Source organism: Microcaecilia unicolor, chromosome 12, assembly GCF_901765095.1.
Source record: "Microcaecilia unicolor chromosome 12, aMicUni1.1, whole genome shotgun sequence".
NCBI lineage: Eukaryota > Metazoa > Chordata > Amphibia > Gymnophiona > Siphonopidae > Microcaecilia > Microcaecilia unicolor.
The window spans coordinates 69497540-69516119 of record NC_044042.1 but is presented as its reverse complement, the minus strand read 5'-3'; the positions used below and the strand labels follow the sequence as shown (position 1 = coordinate 69516119).

At 48.8% G+C, this 18580-nt stretch overlaps 1 protein-coding gene across 3 annotated transcripts in view; it reads right to left on the bottom strand.

The window, feature by feature from the left end:
* Nucleotides 1-18580, bottom strand: part of CDK12 (cyclin dependent kinase 12) — a 246187-nt gene that overhangs the window by 192874 nt on the left and 34733 nt on the right. For all 3 annotated transcript variants that reach the window (XM_030220778.1, XM_030220776.1, XM_030220777.1), the window contains exon 3: nt 11484-11660. In XM_030220778.1, the coding sequence (XP_030076638.1) occupies nt 11484-11660 (177 nt within the window). The remainder of the gene's footprint in view (nt 1-11483; nt 11661-18580) is intronic.

Here is an 18580-nt window from a genome sequence, read left to right as displayed (position 1 = left end):
GGACAGTTGGATCACATCTACTACTACTACTTAACATTTCTAGAGCACTACTAGGGTTACGCAGCGCTGTACAAATTAACAATTAAGGACGGTCCCTGCTCGTAAGAGCTTACAATCTAATGGACGAAATGTCAAGTTGGGGTAGATAAGTTTCCTGAGAAGTGGTGTAGTGATTAGGAGCCGAAGGCGACATTGAAGTGGTGTAGTGATTAGGAGCCGAAGGCGACATTGAAGAGGTGGGCTTTGAGCATTGATTTGAAGATGGGTAGGGAGGGGGCACGGCGTATGGGCTCAGGGAGTGTGTTCCAGGCATGGGGTGAGGCGAGATAGAAGGGACGGAGCCTGGAGTTGGAGGTGGTGGAGAAGGGTACTGAAAGGAGGGATTTGTCTTGAGAGCGGAGGTTACGGGTAGGGACGTAAGGGGAGATGAGGGTAGAGAGGTACGGAGGGGCCGCAGATCGAGTGCATTTGTAGGTGAGTAAGAGACGCTTGAACTGTATGCGGTATCTGATTGGGAGTCAGTGAAGTGACTTGAGGAGAGGGGTGATATGAGTATATCGGTTAAGGCGGAAGATAAGACGTGCGGCAGAGTTCTGGATGGACTGAAGGGGGAGTAGATGGCTACGTGGGAGGCCGGTCAGGAGTAGGTTGCAGTAGTCAAGGCGAGAGGGTAATGAGAGAGTGGATGAGAGTTCGGGTGGTGTGCTCGGAGAGGAAGGAGCGAATTTTGCTGATGTTATAGAGGAAGAAGCGACAGGTCTTGGCTATCTGCTGGATGTGCGCAGAAAAGGAGAGGGAGGAGTCGAAGATGACACCGAGGTTGCGGGCAGATGAGACGGGGACGATGAGGGTGTTCTCAACTGAGATAGAGAGTGAAGGGAGAGGGGAAGTGGGTTTGGGTGGGAAGACAATAAGTTCAGTCTTAGACATATTCAGTTTCAGGTGGCAGTTGGACATCCAGGCAGCAATGTCGGATAAGCAGGCCGAGACTTTGGCCTGGGTATCCGCAGTGATTTCTGGCGTGGAAAAATAAAGCTGGGTGTCGTCGGCATAAAGATGATAGTGGAAAACATGAGAAGAAATCAGGGAGCCTAAGGAAGAGGTGTAGATTGAAAAAAGAAGGGGCCCAAGGACAGATCCCTGAGGAACTCCAACAGAGAGCGGGATAGGGGAGGACGACGAACCATGAGAGTGTACTCTGAAGGTACGATGGGAGAGATAAGAGGAGAACCAGGAGAGGACAGAGCCCTGGAACCCAAGGGAGGACAGTGTGTCAAGAAGTAGGTTGTGATTGACAGTGTCAAAAGCGGCGGAGAGATCGAGGAGGATGAGGATGGAGTAGTGACCTTTGGATTTGGCGAGGAATAGGTCATTGCAGACTTTAGATAGTGCCGTTTCTGTTGAGTGTAGGGGGCGAAAGCCGGATTGGAGCCGGATCCTCTACATTCTCCGCAGCTTGGAACCACTGAGAAGCTGGGGTCCATTAAGCAGATCTCATATGTAGACGTGCCATGGGCGTAACAAACTGTGGAGGCCATGTACCCTAAGAGTCTCAATATCTGCCGAGCTGTGACCTGCTGAGATGTTCGAACCGTGAACCGTGAACACCAGGGACAGAAGGTTGTCTGCCCGTGCCTCAGGGAGATAGGCTTGAACCGTCCTCGTGTCTAGCAATGCTCCAATGAATTCCAATTTCTGAACAGAAGTGAGATGGGACTTTCCGTAATTTATTACAAACCCCAGTAGTTCCAGCACCTGAATAGTCATCCGCATGGACTCCCAAGCACCTTGGCCAATAGTGCACTTCACTAGCCAATCGTTGAGATAAGGGAACACATGCACTCCCAGTCTGTGTAGCGACGCTGTGACTTCTGCTCGACATTTTGTAAAAACTCTTGGAGCTGACGCCAGGGCAAATGGTAGTATGCAGTACTGAAAGTGCTGCGTTCCCAGTCAAAACCGAAGATACTTCCTATGAGCTGGAAGTATCGGGATACGAGTGTAAGCCTCCTGAACTTTCCCAGGACTAGGAATTTGTTCAGGGCATCTCCCCTGTTTTCTTTTGCAGAAGGAAGTACCTGGAATAGAATCTCAGCCCCTCTTCCCCTGGTGGAACGGGTTCTGCACTTTAGAAGGGCAGAGAGTTCCTCTGCAAGTACCTGCATGTGCTGGGAGCTGTATGAATGAGCTCCCGGTGGGCAATTTGGAGGTTTGGATTCCAGATTGAGTGTGTACCCTAACCGGACTATTTGAAGAACTCACCGGTTGGAGGTTATGAGAGGCCACCTTTGGTGAAAAAACATTAACCTCCCCCCAACCGGCAAGTTGTCCGGCACGGATATTATTATTGTGGCTATGCTTTTCTAGAGCCAGTCAAAAGCCTGTCCCTTGCTTTTGCTGGGGAGCAGTAGGGGCCTGTTTCGGTGCACGTTGTTGATGGGAACGAGCGCGCTGCAGCTGAGAAGGCTAGCGGGATGCCGGAATGAACTTACGCCTAGCATAGGAATAGGGGGCACTCTGCAACCCCCCGCCCCCCAAAAAAAACCTCCTAGATGAGGAGGATGTAGCAGAAGGTGCCCGGCGGGAGAGAGAAGCCATAGCATCTGTGTGCTTCTTGATCTGGTCAACCAGGTCTTCTACCTTCTCTACGAAAAGGTTATCCCCCAGGCAAGGTACATCCTCTGCTGGACCGAATGGTCTAGGTCAGAGACATGCAGCCATGAGTCTGCGCATCGCTATACCTTGAGCAGAGATTCTGGATGCCACATCAAATATGTCATTAAGCGCCCCTGGCCAGGAATTTACGACACGCCTTCTGCTGCCTGACCACCTGGCGAAAAGGTTCGGCCTGCTCCAGAGGGAGGGCATCGACCAAACTAGACAGCTGCCTCGCCGAGTTCTGCAAATGAATGCTCATGTAGAGCTGGTAAGATTGGATACGGACAGCGAGCATAGCGGCCTGATTCATCTTCCACCCAAAAGAGTCCTAGCTTCTTTGCCTGGGGGAACGGAGGCATAATTTCTAGTACTCTTGGCTCTCTTGAGGGCCGAGTCCACCACCATGGAGTTATAGGGTAACTGAGACCTCATCAACCCAGGTACACCGTGGATCCAATACTGGGACTCAGTCTTCTTAGGGATCACGGGACCAGAGGGAATGACCAGTTTTGCATAAGGACTTCCCGGAGTACTTTATGCAAAGGAGCCGTTACTACCGCCTTAGGTGGAGAGGTGTAGTCCAGGACCTCGAGCATCTCAGCCCTGGACTCATACTCCACATCAGCAGGGAATGGAATGGCCTCAGCCACTTTCCGCACAAACGATGAAAAGGAGAGACTCTCAGGAGGAGACAGTCTCCTTTCAGGTGGAGGGGAAGATTCAGAGGAAATCCCAAAGGACCCATCGGAAGAAAAGTAACTGGGATCTTCCTCCGACTTCCACAAGCGCTCCTCAGTGTCAGAAAGCACTTCCCTCAAGAACCTCTGGGACTGAGCCTGTCTCGACGCCGAGGACCTAGGGTCTCGATAGCGATGTCGAGGGACCAATGCCCGCATGGATTGCGTTGAATCTTCCTCCACTAACATCGATGGGAAGTCAACCTGGGTGGCAGCTGATACCGGAACTTGGGGACCTCACTACAGGCAGAGGGCCAGGTGCCGCTACAGCAGACGGCACGGTAGGCGCAAGCATCCCTAATGCCGAAGAATGACGCAGCAACCCTTCCTAAAGCTCTGGAAGCAGGGCCCGGATGCACTCGTCAACAGCCACCATCGGATAAAGCTGGGGGGGGGGGGGGGGGGCAGTGGAGCAGTCGGTGGCACAGTCTGCTGAGGCTCGGGAGCAAGAACCGGACTGCTGAAAGGCCGATGCGGCGGCACCTCCTGCATGGAGAGGGAGCGGTTCTCCCGGTGCCGACGCTTTAAGGGTGCCGAATCCCTCGACGCCCCAAAGCTCCCAGCACCATGTGTCAAGGGGGAATTGTGTTGGTGCTTCTTAGCCTTCCCTCAATGCACCTCACCAAGGCTCCTCGGTGCCAACGAGGACGATGTCGAATCCCCACGTGTCCTCAGAGTCGGGTCCGACGATGGCCGGTCCCGGGGGGGGCCTGTACAGCAGGAGGCCTCAAGTAGGTGTACACCCACTCGATGCCTCACTGCTCCCCGTGTGTCGTGGCCTCTCAGCAGCCATGCCTACCTCCACTCCAGATGTCGATGCGTCCCTCGATGTCGATGCCGCCAACCTCTGTTCCAATGCCAAAGGACCGGACTGAACCCTAAAAAGATTTTCTCTCTGGGCTTCTCGAGCTAGTTGAGTCCTTTTTTTTTCATACAAAGACAAAGGACACAACCAGCTAGGCTATGATCGGGCCCAAGGCACTGGATACACCAGGAACGTGTATCTGTACTTGAGATGGTCTGGTTGCACAGAGTACAGCGTTTGAAGCCACTGGAAGTCTTCGATGGCATGGAAGGGAAAATCGTACGAACGAAATCAAACGGCTCGATTGTGCCAAGAAAAAAAAAAAGGCACAAAAAGGGAGAGACATGGCCGCTATTGAAAAAGAAAGGAAACTTTAAAAAGGACAAAGAAAACTAAGAAAAAGTAAAAGAACACTTTTAAACAGAACTAAATGAAAATAAAAAAAATCAAACGAAAACATGTTTCAAAATGACGAAGGCTCTTTCTCGGGCGTGAAGAGAGGAGCCACAGAAAAGGCTGTCGCTCCTCACGCGGAAGAAAAGAAACTGATGTACGCGCTCGCGCGACAGGCAAAACTCAGTCCGCATGTGTGTGGTGTGTCGCTGCACGTGCACCAGAAGACTCTCGCAAATCTTTTGTTTTTGCTATACTTTTATGCCAATTCCTGGGCCGGCACGGATCACCAACCCACGAGTAAGAATATTTCATCCTGCTTGTCCTCAGAGAAAGGTCACTTCAAAGGCTTGTTTCTGCAAGCTTTCTAGCTTCCTATCCTGTAGGTCTTTTAGGTCAACGTCCCATTCCACCCGCAAGGTAGTCACTGCTGTAATCAGGGAGTCCACCCTGAGAAGCTGCAATTTATCTTTCGCCTCCAGAAAGAACAAGTAGAGGCAAGCCATGGCTCTTCCCACTCTCAGTCCCACGTCCAGTGAGACCCATTCTACTGTAATCAGGTCCTGAATGTCTAGATGCATTGGAAAGGCCTTAGAAGGGCCTCTAAGCCCCCTCATGATTGACAAAGATTTTTAAAAAAGCCAAAACAGAAGGCTCTTCAATGGAAAGCACTGCCAGTGCCTCAAAAATAAAAGTATTGAGCTCCTCTTTATGAAACAACCTCAGTACTTTCAGATCATCCCACTTCTCAGGAGGGAGCTCTCCCTCCTCAGTTCATTCAACAATGACTCCTCTGAATAGACAGAGGTCACATCAGATAAGCAGGGAGAAGCAGATAGCCTCATCTGCCCATTCCTGGAGGTGTAAACGACATCTCTTAGAAGGGGCAGCGAGGCAAGAAACTGAAGCTCCTTACAGCAACTCTGATTAGTCTCTTTCCTATTATAAATAGCATTCTTTTCATCATTTAACTTTAACCTTTTGTAAGCTGCTGTGATCTGTGCGCAGAAATAGTTGGGTATCAAGTATTTTTTTTTTTTTTAATTTATACATTTTTATTGAACAACCAATTTAACAACATGCTGGAGCCACTGTCTCCAATATCATTCCAATATACAAATATTCTAACATTTTCCATCAACCGTATTTTCTCCCCTTACCCCTTACACACTATTAACCCCCCCCCCTCCCCCCTCTTCCTTGGTTTATTCAGCCCATTGTCCTGGAGCTCCACCCAGAATATTTTCCAGGTGTAGCCATTCTTCTGCAGAAGGGCAAAATTTCCCCCTACGTCTGTCATCTTTTCCATTGCCACCATCATCTTGAATTTCTCTATCCAATCATTCCCCGTTGGACCCATTGTTTGCTTCCATTTCAAGGCTATTATAGTTTTTGCTTCTTGAATTTCTCTATCCAATCATTCCCCGTTGGACCCATTGTTTGCTTCCATTTCAAGGCTATTATAGTTTTTGCTTCCGCTAGACCCATTCTTTTAATTCTACATTGCCACTTCTTCCCCCCCACTGTTTCCCCAACCCAGTAAACACCACTTGGGATCACAGGGGAACAGGGTACCCACCGCTTTGGTTAATAAGCTTGTTACTTCTTCCCAAAACACCTGCAGTACTGGGCATTCCCACCATATGTGAAAGTATGTTCCCTTTCCCTTCTCACATCTCCAACATCAATCTGAAGAATTTGGATACATTGCTTTTACCTTGTCTGGTGTATAGTACCATCTACTTAATATCTTATATGCATTCTCTTTTATTAGTACACATATTGAAGCTTTTTTTTTTTTTACCTCCAAACATACTTTCCTCCATTCAGCTTCACTAAACTCTTTGTCAAGGTCCCGTTCCCAGGCTAGTATATAAGGTAATTTTACGAAATCCCTTACCCTAATGTGCTCATAAATCTTAGTAGGTATCAAGTATTTTAATAAACATAAACCTGTTGGTAGATGGACACAACTATTCCACAGGTTCTGGAATAGTAGGTCTATATAATGGAAAACTTTTTTTTTTAACATTGAGGGCACAGTGAAAAACAAACACTTGTCCTCAATAGCACCTCTGTGGTGTTAACATGTTATCCATACTAGCTACAGCCTGAAAATCCATCATAATGGGCTTTTTCATATTGGACCACATAGAAGAGAGTTCTCTTTCACCCACTGAGCTTACCAAAGTAGCTCCCTTGTAAATCCTTGGCCTTGCCAGTCCAGAAAGCGATTATGACAGACAAGACATCAATGCCCTCTTACATCACAGCCACTTGGAATGGATGATGCTTAACTGCTCCCTAGCAGCATTATTTGTTGGTAACTGCAGGGAAGCAGGAATGCTCCAACTTCCCTCCTACCTCCCCCAGACTGTTTAAGACTTGTTTCTGCAAATGTACAGTTTTCTAGAGAAGTTACTTTACCAGGTTGGGAATATACTGAATTTGGGTGCTAAATGACCTGAAGTTAAAAAGGCCTGTTTGCACAGGGATGGTAAAATTATGCCTTACAAGATCATTTTCTTTTCTTTAGTGGCAGCAGTTGAATCCAGAAAATGGTGGGTTGGGTCTATCAACCAGCAGGTGGAGACAGAGAATACCGTATTCAAGACAGTGATATTGGACAGCCAGCCTCTCAGTCAGTCAGTATATGTCGCACCACAAAGCAGAACCAAACATCCTGAAAGACTTCCTCACAAATGCAAAATCCTCAAACAAGACCAGGACGAAACTGAGTCCCCACACTTCGTTAAAGTTTTGAATTTTATTTAACTAAACCACAGAAGAGAGAGACCCCCATCAAAGACTAACCAAAACGCAGGTGAATGGGTGTGATCCTGGATTCACTTGCTGCGACTAAAGGAAAGAAAATTATCAGGTAAGGCATAATTTTTTTTACCTTCCTTAGCCTAAGCAGCAGATGAATCTAGAAACTGGCGAGATGTAAAAAAAAAAACAAATAATCTCTAAAGAGGGAGGGAAGCCACCACTCCCCTACAAAGAACCACCACACCAAAACCGGCATCCCATGCGGCCACATCCAATCTGTAATGCTTCAAAAAAGTATGCAAGGCCAAAAGTAGCCACCTGACAAATGTCTTCTGAAGATAAAACACACATTTCTGCTCAAGAGGCCACTTGCGCTCACATGGAATGAGCCCGCAATGTTTGTGGCAGAGCCCGGCCCTCCAAAATATAGGACAAGGAAACCATTTCCTTAATCCAATGAGCTATAGTAGTCTTTGACGCTGCAGAGCCCAGCCCTCCAAAATACAGGCCAAGGAAACCACTTCCTTAATCCAATGAGCTATAGTAGTCTTTGACACTGCTTTGTCCCACCAGGGCACCGACAGGAATACAATGAGATGACAACGAACACCGGAATTCACTGGACATCTGCAAATATATCGGAACAGCACCCTCCAAACATCCAAAAACCAAAGCTGCACAAAAGTCTCTGGATAATCCTCCCTGCAAAACGAAGTGGGGGGGGGGGGGGGGGGGGGGAGGTTGATGGAATACCGAGAGAACCTTAGGCAAAAAAAAGAAAGAACCATACGCACTGTAACCCCAGATTCTGAGAATTGCAGAAAGGTATCCCGATACGACAACACCTAGATCTCAGAGACCCAGTGCAATGAGGCCATAGCCACCTAAAACACCGCCTTCAGAGTAACATCCTTGAAGACTGGGCCATGATGCACTTCGCTGAGAGAGACTAGCACTACCGCCCCCAAGTCCAGGAGGGACTAAAACATGGCCTGGACTGCACAACTCTAGGATGTTGTGGGGCACCACATGCCAAGAAAAATCTTCGACGGGAGAAGAGAATTTGAGGCGGTAACAGTCTCTGATAATACCCAAAACCCACTGATCTGTGGTGATCTTGGTCCAATCCTCGTAAAAGAGAGTCAACTGACCCCCTACCTGAAGCACTGAAGAATGGACTGGTGCCCCATTATTGGGAGGAACGCCCTGCATTACCCTGACGTAACACAGTCTCCGCAGCCTGCTTGTCCCCCCCCCCCCCCCAAAAGGAAGAACACTGCTGAAATCGAGGACGATGAAAAGCCATGCAGGGACAGCCCGACTGGTACCGTCTCACATCCCGAAGCCGAGGCCTCGATCCCCGGGACTGCAAAACAGACTTAGGCTTATCCTCTGGGAGCCACTGAGATTTGGAGTCACCCAAATCCTTCACCAGATCCTCCCCAAAAAGTAGTTTGCCATGAAACAGCAGCTTAGTGAGCTGCTGTTTGGATGCCATATCAACTGCCCGAAGACACAGCCACAACAGATGGCGGGAAGTGACCGCCATAGCCATTTCTGTGACTGAGGCATGAACCGTATCATACAAAGAGTCCGCTAAATATGCCGGACAACTTCATTCAGGGCATAGCAGCTGCCAAGGCAGAAGAAGAATCCCGATCCTGCTCCACCACCTGCTGCAACCAGCTATGGCATGCTCTCACCGCAAAATAGAAGTTTGAAGGGCCAGAGCAGACACTTACAAAGAGCGCTTCAAAGACGCCTCCAGCAGCCAATCCTGTACATCCTTCAACCCCACTCCACCCTCTTCCTGGATAGTGGTCTTCTTAGTGACCACTACTACAAGGGTGTCCACTTTAGGAAGGGAAAATGTATCCGCTTGGTCCTGACCAACGAGATAGAGGTGAGACATGGTTTGCTACCTTCAAACCCCATAGGGATCAGCCCACCAAGCCATAATAAGCTCTTGAATGGCCTCAAGCACTGGAAACGCTATGGACGGCTTCCGCGTGCTCGTCATCTTACGGTTCACCGTTGCTGCGGCCTGCATCTCCACATCAGAGATATTCAACGTCTCCAAAGCCCCAGAGATGAGAGGCCAATTCCTCTCTATGGAAGATGCGGACGGCCGTGGGGTCATCAGGTTCTTCCAGAAGAAGTTCCCCATCCTCCAATTCACCCAGCCAACAAGGGTGCAAAGATTCCCCCGATAAAGCCACCAGAGAAGGGGAGGGGAAAATAGGGTCCAACAAGCCCAACTCAGACATGAAGGCCAGTCACCATAGCTTTTGTGCTGGGTCCCCTGAAGAAGGCTGTATGGACTGTCCAAAGTCCCCCACGGGGACAACCGAAGCAGACCCTGCCTGTACTGGAGGAGACAGTGGCAGCGGGCATTTTAACAAATAGGTCTGGTGTAAAGCAGGACAAATTACGGTGGAAAAAATTCCACAGAACCCAAAGACCCAGAAACTACACACACCCATCATCACCAAAAGAGAAACACGCTGAGAGGAACTGCCAGCACTCGAATCCTGAAATGGTCCGCAGCACGAAGGATCTGTATCAGACACCCCCCGCTGTTGCATGTCCAGCGGGAACTGCATAGGCAGGAGAAAACAATGTGTCGCATCAGTGTGGGAAAATGCCACATCAGCAGAAGGTAACACGCTGTCTTCCCCAACCTGGGAGCACCCCGCTGAACAGAGGCCCACCCCCAACCAACATTCCCCGCAGCGGGAGCACCTCTTAACAGTCTCCGCTGCCATGCTCCCCTGCGCACCTTGTTAGACTCCCAACGCAATCAAAAACAGAAAGGAGTGACTTACCACAACCGCAGGAAGAGGTACGCGGGTCTAAACAAACAGTGGTCCCAAACAAACAGTGGTCCCCCCCAGAGCAGAGCAGTTCCCTGTGTTACCTGCCTGCTCCTTTGCCTCTTCTTTTTTCCAAACAGAGGTTTGTTCAGCTGCTCTCTTTTTTTTTTTTTTTAAGTTTATGAGGAAGGCTGCAGCCAAGAAAGAAATCAGGCAGAGACAGGAGGGGAAAGGGGAACACATAATGAGACAGGGACCTGGACAGTTAGGTATGCCCCCAAGGATGGTGCCACCTGGCCAAACACCGGCCCAAGAGCTCCCCAAACATGCAGAATCCAGGAGCTGATGAGGAGCTGTCCACTGCCTGCTAGAGATAGGGATATACTACTGACCGACTGAGGGCCTGGCCGTCCAGTATCACTGTCCTCAGTATAGAATTCTCTATCTCCATCTGCTGGTAGATGGACACAAACCACCAGTTTCTGGATTCATCTGCTGCATAGAATAAGGAAGTGGGGCTCAGCATGGATAGCACAAAACACACACTACCTCTGGGCCAGCTATTACATTATTCAGTTTTAACTTTGCTGGGTCCACAAGAAATGGAATAGCATATAGTCACTTCCTTGCTATTTCCTGAGGGCCTAGTAAAGTTTCATTTGCATTTGATACCTCCTCAGATACATACAAAGCACGCATTAACCTTAGCACTTACACAAAAACTGCAACAAATTTTACTACATGCAAAACAGCCTGAATGAGTATGTTAAAAATTTATTATTTTAAAAAATAGAGTGGAGGAGTGGCCTAGTGGCTAGAGCACCGGTCTTGAAATCCAGAGGTGGCCAGTTCAAATCCCACTGCTGCTCCTTGTGATCTTGGGCAAGTCACTTAACCCTCCATTGCCTCAGGTACAAACTTAGATTGTGAGCCCTCCTGGGACAGAGAAATATCCAGTGTACCTGAATGTAACTCACCTTGAGCTACTACTGAAAAAAGTGTGAGCAAAATCCAAATAAACAAAAATAAATTATGCCCCCCCCCCCCCCCCCCCCAATAATGAGTTGGAATTGCGAGAACTCCTAACCTATTACATCAGAAGATAAATCACTATTCAAGGTGAAGCACATCAGTCTCCCTCAACATGGTGTAAGTGTTTCAACAGTCCTCAAAACAATAACAGCCCAAACTGAGCACTTGTCAGGGATAGTACTTTCACATGCGAGATCAATGCTTTCCATTATAAACATACTGAACACATGGGAAAGTGAATCCTGCTCTGCTAGGACTCTCGCAGGCACTTACTTTGGTCTCTTTTTGAAGGGCTGCTGAGGTGGTGTTGCTGCCTTTGGTTCAGGGGACTCTGGGGGAGAAAGGTCACCTCCTGGAAGCTCAGGAGGGAGTGGGAGATCCATGAGTAAATGCCGTGGTCTTTGCTCTCTCTCTTTCTTTGTGGGTTTGGGTGGAAGGCTCTCCTTTGGGCTAAAATACAGAAAAAGCAAGTCATTTTAACAAGTTACATCTAACCAGAAAAGAAAATAAGAAATTACGTCTTCCCTGAATTTTCTCTCCATTAGTAATTCCAACTACCTTGGTGGGAATTTTCTCTCCATTAGTAATTCCCACTACCTTGGTGGATAATTGTGTCCATCAACCAGCAGGTGGAGATAGAGAACTGAAAACTGAGCTGAGATCTGGTATCCAGTCCAGCTTCTCAGTATTAACAAAAAAAGTAGTAAAGAGAAACACAGAACATAAGAACCTTAAACAACTCGTTAGCCTACTACTACTTATTTCTATAGCGCTACAAGGCATACGCAGCGCTGTACACCATACACAAAAATGACAGTCCCTGCTCAAAGAGCTTACAATCTAGATAAGACAGGCAGACAGACAGAGAACAATTAAGGGTAAGGGAATAAAGAGGTGAGGATAAAAGGACAGGGCAAGTGAGGGTTAGGAGTCAAAAGCAGTGGTAAATTTACAACAAACATTTATGCTGCACACTGAAAAACTTGGCATCAAGGGAAGTTGCCTAACACTAACCAGATGAGCAAACACGTGGACTTCTCTCATATTTGTAAAACTTGTGGATCTCATCTCTGTACATCCTGTAGAGAACAAGAGACATGCAGGAAGCACCAAGTAAGGTGACTATCATTATTTGACCCATTACTACACACTGATTAAATATCTCAGAAACCTCTGGAATAGGGTGGAAGAATTAATGGAAAGAAAAATTGTCAGGTAAGATCTAATTTCTTCTTCAATTATATACCTTTCCATTACTCCCGAACCTGTAGGATGTTCTAAACCAAACCCTAGAGTGAGTGGGATGCTGGTAATCAGCCCTATGGACTGAAGCCCCAAAACTCGCTTCCAAGCATACCGCTACATCCACCCTGTAGTGCTTGGCAAAGATATGCAGCATCGACCACGTTGCTAACTTGAAAATATCCAAAGTCAGTAAAGTAGTCTCTGTCCATGATGTCGCTGTACAGAACATCGCTGTAGAATGAGCTCACAAGACCTGAGGAGCCTGCTTCCCTGCAAGCAAATAAGCTAACTCGATAGTCTCTTTCAGCCATCTAGCAATTGTGGGCTTGGAAGCCATAAGGCCAAGCCTCTGTTTATGAAAAAGCACAGTCTGTCTGATTTGTGTAACTCATTAGTGACCTCCAGATATCTAATGAAGACTCTAAACACATCAAGAAGCTTCAACGAAAAATACCAAAGTTCTTCATCCTCTCTGTGAAAAGGAGGGAAGCACCACAGATTGGATGAGATGAAATGCTGATACCACTTTCGGAAGGAAGGAAGGAAGGAAGGAATCATGCACAGGGAGACCCAGCATTTGAAAAAAGAAAGAAAGGGATCCCGAATAAGAGAGTCAGAAGCTCCGAAGCTCTATATGCCAACGCACCAGCCACCAAGAATGATTTCAAGGAAGCCTTTCGAACTGGCTCAAAAGGAGGCTTCTGAAGAGCCAGGAGATTAAGGTTCCACTCTGGACACATCATATGAAAGGGAGGCCACACGTGACCTGCTCCCCACAAGAAAAATCGAATGATATCCAATTGGCCCGCAAGAGACGACATCTGTAGTTGACCCGGAAACAGGCCAAAATCATAACTTAATGCCAATCCTTTCTGAAGGCCTGCCTGGAGAAATGCTAGGATGTGCACAATAAATGCAGAGAAGAGAGAAAGTCCATACTCCGAACACTAGCCCTCGAATGTACTCCACACCCTCACATACACCATTAATGTAGAGTATTTCCAAGCCTGAAGCAAGGTAGCAATAACCAAATCAGAATATCCATTTTGTCTCAACCAAGCCCTTTCAACATCCAAGCCATAAAACCTCCATGAGCACCGAACCACCCTCGTGCACAGGGTGACCATTGTAATGCCAATTTTTAGAAAGGGTTCCAGGGGCAATCCGGGAAATTACAGATCAGTAAGCCTGACTTCAGTGCTGGGCAAAATAGTGGAAACTATTGCAGGAGAAGTCTTGCCCTGCCAATTTGCTTCACTTCTTTGAAGGCATGAGTAGACATGTGGATAAAGGTGAGCCGGTCACTGTAGATTTTCAGAGGACTTTTGGCAGGGTTCCTTACGGGAGATTCCTAGGAAAATTGAAAGGTTATGGGATGGGAGGTGATGTCCTTCTGTGGACTAGGAACTGGATGTTGGACAAGAGGGTGGGGCTGAATGGCTCTGTGTCGCTCCATGGTGTGACCTCACCTTGTTGCGTTCAATTCTGGTCACCATATCTCAAAGGAGGATATAGTGGAATTAAAGGAGGTTTGAGAAACCGCAACCAGAATGTTGGGGAGCGGGATAGAATTCATCCCATGTAAGGCTGGAGAGCTTGGGTCTCTGCGGCTTAGATAGGACATGGCTGAGGGGGGGATATGATTGAGGTCTACAGAATCTTGAGTGGTGTAGAACACATGGAAGTGAATCGATTTTTCACTCTTTCAGGGATTGTGAAGACCAGGGGACATTCGATGAAATTACACTGAAATACTTTTAAAACAAATAGGAGGAAATAGTTTTTCACTCAGGGAGTGGTTGGGCTCTGGAACTCTTTGCCGGAGATGTAAAAGCGCTTAGCGAATCTGAATTTGGAAGAGGTTTTGGCGAGTTCCAGGAGGAAGAGTCCATGGTCTGTTGTGGGGGTGGATGTGGGGAGGCCACTGCTTGCCCCAGGATTGCAGACATGGAGTGTTGCTGCTACTTGGGTACCTGCCAGGATGTGACCTGGCCACTGTTGGAAGAAGGATGCTGGGCTGGATGGATCATTGGTCTGACCCAGTATGGCTATTCTTGTGTTTTTGTTTCAGTAGGCCATGTACCTCCATGTACCTGCAGAAGATGGAGAGGACCCCTGGTCCAGAAGTCAAACCAGGTCCACAGCATCCACAGCCAATCCAGGGGAAAATTATTCGACCCCTGTTCAATGTGATCCTTTTTGATACACAACCTTACCATGGACAAAGGAGGGAAGACATCAGTAGATGGGTCTCAAGCCAGACCTACAGTAGGGGGAATCAATTTCCATTGAACCCCGTTCTGACGATTGAAGAACTTCGGCACTTGGAGTTAATTTGCATCGCAATCCAGTCCAGAAGCGGAGAAGCCCATCAGCCCACTATCAGCTGAAATCCCTGGCTGGTTAGTTACCATTCTCCTGGGTCCAAGGAATGCCTGCTGAGAAAGTCTGCCACCATATTCAAGGACCCTACAATATGAGCTGCCAAAAAGCAGATTAGATATTTTCTCCACCCAACTCATGAGGGAGGCCACCTCCAATGCCATCGGACAAGTGCAGGTCCCACCTTGCTTATTGATAAGCGCCACCACCGTTGCCCCCGCCAGAAAGGGAGTAAAGTTGTGAAAGGCATTCCGCACTGCCCTCAGTTCCAAGCGATTTATCAACCACAGACTGCTGTTCCATCCAGGTGACCTGTGCCAGATGGAAATTGTAATGAGCTCCCCAACCTGACTTGCTGGTATCCACTGTCACCACCTCCCATTGTGTTACTGGAAAGGAAGCTCAGATGGTCAAATTCCTGGGCGATAACCACTACTGCGTACTCCGTCTGGCAACCAGTGTCCAAGGAAGATGAGGGTCACACTTCTGTGACACCAGAGACCAGCAGCTGAGAAGAGATTCCTGTAATGGCTGCATGTGAGCCCTTGCCCATGGCACACTTCCATTGCTGCCATCACTGACCCTAGAAACTTGATTTAGTCCCAAACCTGAGAACACGGATCTGTTGAACCAGCTTCGACCTCTTGCACCCTGTAAGAACGATGCTCTCCACTGGTGTGTCAAATACAATGCCCAGATACTGCAGCACCTGCAATGGAGTGCTCTTCTCGAAATTGAGTACCGAACCCAATGACTATAGAAGACTGCTAACTTTGTCAGCCACCACCACTCTGTCCGAAGGGAAAATTAGGTTCTTACCTTGGTAATTTTCTTTCCTTTAGTCACAGCAGATGAATCCATTACGAATGGGTTGTGTCCACCTACCAGCAGGGGGAGATAGAGAACACTGAAAACCATAGTGCCTGTAGGACGGCTAGCTTCATCTGCCTCTCAGTATTTTGAAGTTTCCAAAGCAGTGTTAAACCGCAAAGTAGCACAACATGAACTTTCCTCACAGCGAACGAACGCCCCAGAACAGGAGGGACGAACTCAACCTCCTGTAGTAGAACAGAAATCCTGTAGACTGTTTTCCAACTTCTCCCAATGAGGGAACATGTCTGCAGGAAAAACTGAACTCAAAACAGAGTCAATCAGGGAGGGATCATGGATTCATCTGCTGTGACTAAAGGAAAGAAAATTACTAAGATAAGAACCTAATTTTCTCTTCCTTGTCATCAGCAGCAGATGAATCCATTACGAATCGGATGTATCAAAGCAATCCCTAGATAGGGCGGGAACAAGCCACACCACGCACAAGCACTTGTGCTCCAAAAAGCGTCCCTCCTGGAAGCCACATCCAGCCTGTAATGACGGACAAAAGAGAGCTTAGAAGCCCAAGTAGCTGCACTACATATCTCTTGAAGAGAGAGTGCTCCCGTCTCAGCCCAAGAGGAGGAAATCGCTCTTGTGGAATGTGCCTTAAAGGCATTAGGCGGAGGCCGGACAGCAGATATGCAGAAAAAATGGCTTCCTTAAGCCAACGGGCTATAGTGGCTTTAGACGCTGGAGACCCTCTGCGAGGACCTGACAACAATACAAAAAGGTGATCAGAGGTTCTGAAAGCATTTGACATCTGCAGATACTGCAACAGAGCACTGCCCAAAAGATTCCGGAAACTCTCCCTAGAAAGGAGGGCAGAAAAATAGGCTGGTTTAGGTGAAACGCTGAAACCACCTTAGGCAGGAAGGAAGGCACAGAACGTACCGTAACTCCGGACTCTGAGAATTGCAGAAATGGGTCTCGACAGGACAGCGCCTGGAGCTCAGAAACCGGTCTCGCCAATGTAATGGCCACCAAAAAGCCTGTCTTTAGAGTCACATCCTTCTCCAAAGCTCGCCTCAGCGGCTCGAAGGGCGAACACTGAACAGCCTTTAATACTAGCCCCAGGTTCCAGGCCGGACAAGGGGCCCGCACAGGAAGCCAGAGCCAAAGCACCCCTCTAAGAAACCGTGCAATGTCCTGATGCGCAGCCAGGGAGAGGCCCGAGACCTTCCCCCGAAAACATGCCAACGCTGCCACTTGAACACGCAGGGAATTATAGGCCAAACCTTTTTGTACACCATCCTGCAAAAAGTCAAGTATCGGCGAAAAAGAAGCCCCCATGGGTGTGATCACTTTGCACACCAAGCCTCCAACTGGCGCCAGATCCGAGCATAGGCCATGGAAGTGGAACGCTTGTGGGCCTGCAAGAGAGTGGAGATGACCTTGTTAGAATAGCCCTTGTCTCTCAATTGCGCCCTCTCAATAGCCATGCCGTAAGACCAAAGCGGCATGGATCCTCCATGGTCACTGGGCCCTGCATCAACAGGTTTGGAACCAGAGGCAAAGGAAGGGGAGCCTCCACCAGCATCCGCCGGAGGTACGCATACCACGGCCGCCTGGGCCAATCCGGGGCAATGAGGATCACCACTCCTTGATGTAGCCGAATTCGCAGGAGCCACCGCCCTATTAAGGGCCAAGGAGGGAACACATACAGGAGGCCCGGAGGCCAGGGTTGAGCCAAGGCATCCAACCCCGCCGAGCGAAGATCTCTCCGTCTGCTGAAAAAGGACGGGACTTTGGCATTTGTGCTTGACGCCATAAGATCCATTATGGGCTTTCCCCATTTGGCACAGATCTGAAGGAACACTTCGTCTGCCAGTTCCCACTCTGCAGGGTCGATTTGATGCCTGCTTAGAAAATCGGCTTGCACGTTGCTCTGACCTGCTATATGTGCACTGCTGACAGAAGCTGCAGATGTGGCTCGGCCTAGTGGCAAATTAGAGCGGCCTCCACGGCCAGTGCTCTGCACTCAGTGCCGCCTTGTCGATTTATGTAGGCCACTGCTGTCGTGTTGTCCGACAGAACTCTGACAGCCAGTCCCTCCAGGGTTTTGTGAAAGGCCAGAAGCACCTGAAATATCGCTCTCAGTTCTAAGCAATTGATGGACCACCCCGTTTCCTCGGGTGTCCATAGACCCTGGGGCATAGCTTCCCTGGCAATGTGCTCCCCAGCCCTTCAGGCTGGCATCCGTTACCACCAGGCACCAATCGGGAAGTGCCAGCGGCATTCCTCGCCGCAGCATGCTGAGAGCCACCACTCCATACTGAGTCGGGCAGGGAGCCACGTGAGTCTGCGTTGTTAATCCTGGGACATCGGAGACCATCGTTGAAGCAGGGCAATCTGCAGAGATCTCATATGCGCTCTCGCCCATGGCACCACTTCTAAGGTGGCCGTCATCGACCCCAACAGCTGGACAATGTCCCAAGCTCGTGGGCGAGGCATCCTCAGGAGCAGATGGACCTGATTCTGAAGCTTGCACCGCCTTTGGTCGGGTAGGTAAACAAACCACGAGGCCATGTCGAACCGGACCCCCAAATATTCTAGAGATTGAGAGGGGGGTCAGGTGACTTTTGGGTACATTGACGACCCAGCCCAGAGATTGCAGTACTGAGACCACTCTGGCTGTGACATGATGACTCTCTTTTGCCGAGTCCGCTCTGATGAGGCAGTCGTCTAGGTACGGGTGAACCCGGATACCCTCTTGCCTGAGAAAAGCAGTTACTACCACCATTACCTTTGAAAAGGTTTGGGGAGCTGTGGCGAAGCCAAAAGGCAAGGCCCAAAACTGGAAATGTCTTCCCAACACCGCAAATCGGAAGAACCGTTGGTGCGGAGGCCAAATAGGTATATGCAAGTAAGCT